The 9848-nt window shown below is 36.6% G+C and overlaps 1 protein-coding gene across 1 annotated transcript in view; it reads left to right on the top strand.

Moving 5' to 3' along the window:
- The window catches only part of Erp44 (endoplasmic reticulum protein 44), a 119220-nt gene that overhangs the window by 76823 nt on the left and 32549 nt on the right, over positions 1-9848 (top strand). The window contains exons 5-6 of the mRNA XM_004645227.3: positions 4148-4332; positions 6485-6600. Coding sequence (XP_004645284.1) covers positions 4148-4332; positions 6485-6600 — 301 coding nt within the window. The remainder of the gene's footprint in view (positions 1-4147; positions 4333-6484; positions 6601-9848) is intronic.

The following is a 9848-nucleotide window of genomic DNA, read 5'->3' as shown; positions in this document are numbered from 1 at the left end:
CATTTCACGAATGGCTAGCGATGTGGAGCATTTTTTCATGTATTTATTCGCTTGTTTAATTTCTTCCTCTGAGAAGCATGTGTTCATCTCAGATGCCCATTTCTGGATTGGGTCTTTAAATTTTGGGGACCTGGTGAGCTTATATGTTTTGATGGTCATTTCTTTCACTAATTCTTTATGCATTCTGAATATAATCATGTATCTAGTCATTCTTGTAGTTTGTCTTTAACAATTCATTGTCTTTCACATCCAGATCTTGGCCTGTAACTTCAGAATCTGCCAGATACTATATCTTGGCTATGTGTAGCCCTAATGTAGGGTTGCAGGCTTTTTGACAAGTGTACATTTCTAATGCTAGTATCTTTTAAGAATCATAGGGTCAAAGAAGATTTCATTGTCTGTTTATCTCCTTCATCCTGCTTTCAGTGATAGCCCCCGACACTCAGTAAATGTTCTTTGGAGAAACTTGCCTTGTGTTTGAAGTCCTTTTCAGTCTACCATGCCAACCCAAGTGACAATGCACAGCTTCACCTACTTCTTCCTGTATTGCAGCTTACATCTTTAAAATGTAGAGTTAAAAAAAAAATCTGTTTATCCTAGTTGTAGGGGTAATAGATTTTTGCTTCTTGTATCTTGTTTAGAAAGTACCAATCTTCTTGAAGAGTCAGTCCCTCTTGGATTTTCTGTGAACTGAATAAAACTCTCTGGAAATAAGGACATTCTTAATTTTTCCAGTGTATGTACTTTTTTTTTTTTTTTCTTACCATGTGAAGAACTCCAATGTAGTTTTATATAGATATGGTAGCAGGCATCTTGCATTTTGTTCGTTTGTTTTTTGGGGGCCAGGGTGGGGTGGGGTTGAACCCAGGGTTAGGTCTGTAGGCCTTTTTTATTTTTTATTTTGAGACAGAGTCTTGCTAAGTTGCCAGAGCAGGTCTCAAACTTGTGATCATCCTACTTCAGCCTACTAGAATGCTGGTATTACAGGCATGCTCCACGATGCTGGCTTTTATTTCTTTCTTAATATCAGTGGTGTTTCACTGTTAAGCTGTATGCTGTTTATTTAAAATCCATTACCAGATTAAGAAAAGTTTAATGTTGCTTTACTGAGTGTTAAGGAATGACTTGGTATTGAATTTAATGAAATGTTCTTCTGCTTCTTTTAGGATAATAGAATTTTTCTCTTCTTTTAAAGTTGTAAGTTATATTCATTGGTTTACAAATATTACTCTAAAGTGAAGGTAGGCTAAATTGTGATGTACTGTCTTTGTTTATTAATTTTTTTATAGTTTTGCCTCTGTTGTTGACATTAACATACTTTTTCTTATTTTCTCTCTTTTTCAGAAATACTATGTTCAATTCATAAAACTAGTGGAAGTGGACTTTTTGTTTGTTTTTTGTTTAATTTGTTACAGGGTCTCCCTATGCAGTTCAGACTCAGTGATCCTCCTGTCTCAGCCTTCCCAGTGCTGAGATTATAGGCATGCACCACCATGCCTGGTTTCAGGGCTGGCATGATATGTGAGACTGGGGATCAAACTTGGATCCTTGAGCTTGCCAGACAGGCGCTTATACTGCTAAGCTATCTCCCCAGCCTAGAAATGGAGTTTTTGTGTGAGACTTTGAATTATAAATTCAGTTGTTGTAATAATTTTAGGACTATGTGTTTTGTTTTGTTTTTTTCCCAGTGTCAGTTTTGGTACATTATATTTTCATTAAAATACCTGTTTTCCATTTTATTTAAATTCTCATGCTTACTTGTCATTAAATTATTAATAATAGCCATGAAGGTAAGAAGCTTAGTAGAAGTACATTTTTGAAACAGGAAAGCACACTAAAAGTTTATATGAGGCTGAGTATATAGCTCAGTGGTAGAGTGCTGGCCTAACATATTTCAGAGCCTGAGTTCAATTTCCTTACACACGAAGTTTATGGTATTACTTCTAATTCATATTACAAATACAGGATTTTAATCACTTCATTTATTTTTTTCAAAATACCGATATTTTGAATGAATCATATACAACATGTTGTTTTGCAGCATATATTGTTGAGTGGTTAAATCTAGCTAATTAGCAGATTGTTGTTTTAATTACTCTCCTTTGAGACAAAATACCCAGTGCCCAAAGTTAAGGGAGAAAAGGTTTATTTAGCTCACAATTTATAGAAATTCCATCTGTAATTGGCCAGCTCCAAGGCAGAGTAGCCTGGCAATAGACAGTAGTTCATGGCAGGCAGAATGTAGCAAAGCAACATGGGGGGGGGGCTTTCTGCCCCTTTTATTTTATCCTACCTTTTGGAATTAGGATGATGCCAATCCAATCAGTAGGTTGGATCAGGGTGATCCAGCAATTAGCACCCGTAATCACAATATTGCACACTAAAGATGCAGCCACCTCCAAAAAAAAATCCTGTGACTACATGAGGCTTTGGGGTGACATCTAGACACAAACCATAACACAGATGTACTACCTCCCATAGTTACCATTTTTATGGTGAAGACATGTAATACCCAACCACTCTGTGTACTTTTTTAAAAAAAGATTCCACATATGAATGAGATCATGCATTGTCTTTCTGTGCCTCGTTTATTTCACTTAGCATAATGTCCTTTGGTTTTATTCAGTTGTAAGAAATGATTGAATTTTATTACTTTTATGAATGAGTAGTGTTTGTATGTAGGTAGCATATTTTCTTTAGCCATTCATTTGACAGTGGACATTTAAATTGATTTCATATCTTTTGTGAATAATACTGCCATAAGTGGGATTATAGCTTTTTTGACACACTGATTTTATATCCTTTGGATATTACATTATTTCTGTGACAAAATAGATTCCTAACAATAACCAAAAGGAAAAAGTTTATTGTGTTTCATAGTATCAGAAGTTTTAGTTCGTGGTCAGTTGGCTCCTTTGCTTGTAGGTCTGTACCACAGCAGAAACATCATGCCAGGTTGGCATGGTGGAAGGAGGTGGCCTTTACCTTATTACCAGAGCCTCTTTGTAACTTAAAAGTCTTCTATGTGTTATGGTGCCAATTTGTAGTAGCATCCTAAGCTTACCAGTTCTTTGCTTAGGAGGTAGAACCCATCATGCTGTGGCACCTCATCGCCATACCTCTCTCATTATAATCTAGTAGGTTGAAAAAGAAAGATAGCCAGCTGATACACCTACTGATCATCTGTTTTAGAAAAGCTTCAAGTCCTATGCCAAACAAATTATTGTCTATGTTAAATATGTGTATATAAATGATCATGTGTTAATATTTCAGACTTGTTCAATAAAACATTGCTTTCAGTAAAACATTGTTCTAAATCTCATGGATAACCAGTGATTTCCTTCATTATTATTTGCTTTCTGTTTAAGGAATTTTTGTAATCAGTAAGGATTTCCTCTTCATTAATCTTCCATTGAGTTCACTAGAACATTGTGGAAGGTTAATTATATAGAATTTTCTCCCACTCTTTCTCTGAGAAGCCATATTGAATCCTTAACCTCTAAAATACCTCTTTAGTACTGTGTTCTCTGACAGCTAAGCTGGAGCAAATAAAGTATAACCTTGACTTGCGAAACTGTTGTGAGTTCTTTTACTTATTCTCAGGTGGTACAAAGGCCTTAGAGAAGAATATAATTTACCTCCAGGTTACTCTCCTTCCTGGAGCTTATATGCTCCTATTGTCATTGCTGTATATGTAAATTTGTGTCATTCCTGGTAAGGTGTAATTATTGCTGATCTTTATAGTCAGATACTCATGTACCATACTTACTATGCTGTGCATTTGCATTATCTCATTTAATCTTTGAAACAGTCTTATATAATAGAAATTATTATCCTTATTATAATAGATGGAAAAGTAAGGCACAGATAGTTTATGTGGTTTATATGTTCATAGTGCCAGTAAGTAGAAAATTTAGGATTTAAACTGAGGCAATAGAGTCCAGAACTTGGCCTTTTAACTAGGTCATGACTGATTTGTTTTTTTTGTTCTCTCAGTGAAAAAGAATGATATGAACCAAAGTAAATGGATTTTTAAAAAAAAATCTCACTACCTTACTAAGTAATTGTCAGCTTTTTGCCTATTTAGATAATGCACTAACTTTGATCAAGTATGAAATAAGTTAATTTTTAAAAATTATTCTTTTAGCTGATATAGCCCAGAGATACAGGATAAGCAAATACCCAACCCTCAAATTGTTTCGTAATGGGATGATGATGAAGAGAGAATACAGGGGTCAGCGATCAGTGAAAGCACTTGCAGATTACATCAGGCAACAAAAAAGTGATCCCGTTCAAGAAATGCTGAACTTAGAAGAAATCACTACTCTTGATGTAAGTTAACTTTGGATAGATCAAAGGGGCATTGCTTGTTTAATGAATACAAACAAATTCTAATATAGAGAATCTGCACATTCACTTACAGGTTGTTGTAATAGATTTGACACGTACATACTGAATGAGTTGAATTTTTCTTGAAAGAAGTTTCAAGGGAAATACTGATGTTTTACTATGTAAAATATGTAGCATAAAGTAACATTGAAAAGATTTGAATTAATTGAGGACAAAGGGAAGACTGGATTATAAATAGAACTTAAAATCAAGCATACATAACCAAAATTTCCACATCTCCCTTAGTGGTAACATTTAGAGTGTCTGTTTAATTACTCATTAATAAGCTTTTTTTTTGGAAGGTTTAGTGTCCTCTACATAATCTTGCCAATAAATTTAGCAAACCACTGTTTGCACACTAAGTACATCGAATTGGAAAATACAGTGAATGTTCAAAAGTAAAAATTACTACAAAAACATATATATTGTTATTAATTCCCCTCTTCAAACACTCTTCATCCATTGCTTTAGCCATATATATATATATATATATATATATATTTTAGGGAAGGGTCTACACAGTGTTCAGGGTCTCACTACTAGATCGGACTCCTAGTAATTCTCCTGTTTACAGCTTCCCAAGTGCTGGCATTATAGGCATGTGCCACCATGCCCAGTCTCAATTGCTGTGCACCCCAAGAGCGGGATTGGGCCAGCACAGCAGGCCTGGGAATCGAATCTTTGGCCCCTGCTCCTGCTTGCAGGTGCTTTAATCCACTGAGGTATTTGGCCAGCCCGCTTTAGCCACTTTCTATAGCAGTTCTAAAAGTCCTCCTTCATGTTTTTAGTTGTGCTCTTCCATGTCTTTAGTTGGGCTGCCTCAATGTCCTGAATTGATTCTCATTGTTTACAAGTCACAGTCATTTTGACTTTGGGGAGCAGCCAGATGTCTCCTGGTATCCAACCAGTGAATAATGTGGATGGGGACACACTGCAATATATTTTATGAGCACATAAAATATGTGAATGTCAGTCAGCAGCAGCATTCACCGTATTTTTCATCATTCTTCGTAAAGACACAAAAGACGACTTTCAGAACTGCTTCAGACAGTGGCACCAGTGATGAGATTAGTGTTTGAATACAGGGAGACTAATTGGGGAGGGATTAATGTCAATATGTCTTTCAGTAAAATTTTTTAAAAAGTTTTAACAATTTATCATATTGATAACATCCAGTGTCTTAAAAATAGCACACTATAACAAAGCAAAAACAGTTGAGTTTTAGTTTTATCACTGATTATTACTGTTAGACTTGAGATGTGATTTTTACCTTACTTACTTGCCAGTAAGTTATCTAGTAAACACTTCATAAATACTCTCAGAAGACACAAGAATCTTGGGTCAGAGACAAAGGACTTTATTGCTCATATTATAGACTGTGCCCATTCTTGCATTTGTTTTCTTTCCTCCCAGATCCTATGGAGGTAATAGAGGACCCAGATGAATGATGCTTTCTGTTCTGTTACAGAAGGGGAACATTGGGGGTTGAGGAAGTTGCCATTTAAGAGCAAACCAGAACTCTGCCTTTTGTCCTGAGTAGACACCAGGCCTCATATCTCAGTGTTGCTTGTTGCACGCACAGCCTTGAGAAATAGCTTAGGTGGGCTGTGGTCACAGGGTCTACCATTTTTTGATATATACAGTCAGATGATTAGGAGGAGTATCAGGGACTATGGAAGAAACCGCACATGGTCAAAAGTAATGAGTTGATGTGTTGTTTTGCAAATTTTAGAATTAGTCGCTTCCTTTAGAAAAAAATTTTCACTGGTTAAATAAGTTTATTGAAATTTTAAAATGCTGCAAGCTAAGTTTTATTGTAGTTAATTTTGTTTACAACTCAGTGTAATATTTAATAGTTTTGTAGTAGGTGTTTAAATCTAAATCTGCATTTATAGTTACATTTCAGTCACAAATAATTGAATGATACTGGAGCTAGGTGGGAACCAAAATAAGTGGTAAACATGCTAACAAGCTTATAGAAATATATATATATATATATATATATATATATATATATATATATATATATATATATATATATATATATATGTATATATATATGTCTGCAAAATATTTGGATACTTTTATTTTACAGCGCAGCAAAAGAAATATCATTGGATTTTTTGAGCAAAAAGATTCAGCCAACTATAAAGTTTTTGAAAGGGTAGCAAGTATTTTGCACGATGATTGTGCCTTCCTGTCTGCATTTGGGTGAGTATTTTAATTGAAAGTGTATTAATGGATCAAATTGGCTGCTGTGTTAAATTCCTGTGTTTAGTCATTTTTTCAAGATGGTCTCTCCAAATACTATCTCAGTTCTCCTAACGCACTGACCAATCTCTACCTACCCCTTACGTACTTTTTAAAGGCTTAAAAAAATCTATTTATTTTTCTTCTATAGTGTACCCACTCTAGAACAGTCCAGTTAGCAATGAACTTATTCCTACTTGCTTTTATTTGCTAACACCCCTTGCCAGGTATAAGTTGCTAACTTGTGAGCAAGTTACCAGACTAAAGCAGCATACTGTCTTCTTGTTTAGAAGCGCTGGCTTTGTGTCTTTATCTGTCCAGCACATTTTCCTGTATCTTCCTTATCACATAGGAATAAGTCTCCTTTTGTGGATAGGGATCACTGGTGACGAAAGCCTACAGTAAGTGAGGGCTCCACCAGTGAGCTACCTCTCAGCCCAATAATGCTCCTTTGTAAGATTCACCACCTCTTCACTGATGTTCTTATATCTGGGGCCTTGATCCATCAGTTGTCCCTGTTTTCTTGTGTTGTCACCCTGGCCTTTTTCTTTTCTTTTCAAATGTGTTTAGTACAGGGTCTACAGGGTCTCACTACCCAGATCTGACACATAGTGATCCTCCTGTTTTTCAGCCTCCCAAGTGCTGGGATTGCAAGCGTGTGCCACTATGCCCAGTCTCATTTGCCATCTCAGTGTGCCCCAGGGGCAAGGCCAGCATGGCAGCCCAGGGATCAAACCTGGGTCTTGTGTCTGCCTAAGCAGGCACTTTAATCCATTGAGCTATCTGCCTGGTCCTCAACCATGACCTTTGTCAAAATTGCCTTCCTTTTCTGAAACATGCTTCTCTCTTTTGTGATTTACCACTTTCTCCCTCTTCTGTCTCTCTGTCTCTATGTCTATCTCTCTCTCTCCCCGTCTCTCCTTCCCTCCCTCTCTCCCTTTCTCCCTCTCTCCCTCTCTTCCTCTCTCTCCCTCTCTTTCCCTCCCCCCCTTCCCTTCTCTCCCTCTCTTCCTCCTCTTCCGTTCTTCTCTCTCACCTGGAAGATTGAACAAGAAAGGAAGTGATTGAGCTACATACCCAGCCATTTATAAAAATTACTATTTTAAGATAGACTCTTGCTGAATTGCCTATGCTGGCCTTGTGCTTGTAAGAGCTTCCTGTCTCACTTTCCAAATAGGTGGGATTACAGGCATGTGCCACCATGCCTACTAGGCAACATTTATCCCTTAATCTATAGTATTAACTCTTTTTTTTTTCCATAATTATATTGAGAAAGAGCAATGAGAGAGTTTCAAACCAAATTGGTAGCACAGTTTCAATGATTAACACATACCATACATTCTTCCTAGTGGTTAATTGCTGTACAAGATGCAGACTTGATATCCTATTTACAGTCACTATTAGAGCATATCTCTCTATTCATTAAAAGAATGCAACTATATATCCTAACCATTTGAATACACAGATACACAATGGATATTCATCTATATTCACTTTTTGTTAAGTTCCGTTATTTGAATATTATAGGTGTGTAAGCTCAGCAAAATATTCTAAAAGAGTCCAGTAGTCCATAATAGTATTTGGTCTTCCACTTGACTGGCAATCTCAGAAATTGTTGACCTGAGTCCCCTATAGCTCAACATAACAGCATGGCTTTACTTCCTATGCTTCGTTTTTATACTTTTCTGCTGGATGGTTAAGACCAAGGTAAAGCAGGACCTATGCAACAAGAGTTGTAGCTTTTGGGTCTGATAAGGTCAGTGAAATCCCCTCAGGATTTACCTGAGATCCTGTACCTCAGATTGTAGAACCTTCGTCAGTGTCAGCCATGTGGATGAGTCACAGCCATTGCTTGGCCAATGTGCTCTCTGTGAAAGCCTGGGAGAATGTTTTCTCTCCATGTGACTCTCCTTAAGCACACTCTGCACCATCGATCACTTTCCTCTTTGGCCCCATAATCTCCCAGATCAGAAAATTTGGGACACTAACAAGTTACATGACATTAAGGTACAAGTTCTCATATCTCCTAAGTCTTAATTGACCTTGGAAGGCTAGGGAAAAAATGTTGGCTTCCCTTGCGGCCCTCCCTTTTCTCTAATTTTGCTCTGCAAATTTAGGTTGTTTACCCTCCAGAAGAGAAGCTTATTGTTATTACCATACAACCTAGGCTGTTAAGCTTAATCTCACTATGTGTCTGAATATCAAACGTCTTAGGCATAACATGGAACAGATATTTTTCATCAAGTATTGATATGTTGAACTTTAAATCCCTACAAAATATGATGAAAAAGCATTTAAAAATTAGATATATATTTTAAAAATAGGCATAACAAATTATATAATTCTTATGTTTAAATGTAAGTCCAAAAATCTAACCATATACAACCTTGAAGTAGGACAGTCCCACAATATTCCTTTTCCTGTCTCTTGCCTTCATTCACCACCCCCTTCCTTTTGAACAATCATCTATGCAAGAGACAGCACAGCAGCAACTGGCATGTCATGACAAGCAGCCCGTATTGAGAAGACCAGAATGACAGGCACTCCAGGCATGAAACTACTATTAGAGATTACCATCTTCAGTGCACTTGCTTAGTTCACAGGTATCAGTATATATAGTTAGTGAGGGTGAGAATCTTTCCAATTAACTGCTAGATTCAAAAATCTTCTGGAGATTCTCAGGATCATTACCTTGCCCATCTTGTACATATAACTGTATGGCTTATCACTGTCATGTTTCTTAGCGCTTCTTTCCCTCTCTTAATTAGTCTTCGAGTTCCTGCTTTCCTTTTACTTGTATTATACGTTTCTATTTGTATTTCTTCTTTTGAGATATTATACTAGGGAAACTATATGATATTTACATATGTGTGTCTGGTTTATTTCACTTATGAGTGTATCTTCAAGGGGCATCCACTTCAATATAAAGGCTTCAAGTTTATCATTCTTTATAGCCGAGTAATACTCCATTGTGTAAAAATACCACATTTTCTTCATCCACTCCTCAGGTGATGGGCATCTTGGTTGTTTCCAAGATTTGGCTATCACAAAATTGTGCTGCTATAAGCGTAGGCACACATATATCCCTATGATATGATGATTTCAGATCCTTTGGGAAAATTCCCAGTAGAGGAATAGCTGGTTTAAATGGGATTTCCAGTCCAACTTTTCTAAGGAGTCTCCACACTGATTTCCATAATGGTTGCACC

This window comes from Octodon degus, unplaced genomic scaffold (genome assembly GCF_000260255.1).
Source record: "Octodon degus isolate 3935 unplaced genomic scaffold, OctDeg1.0 scaffold00221, whole genome shotgun sequence".
Classification (NCBI taxonomy): domain Eukaryota; kingdom Metazoa; phylum Chordata; class Mammalia; order Rodentia; family Octodontidae; genus Octodon; species Octodon degus.
This window is presented reverse-complemented; position numbering and strand designations above follow the sequence as displayed.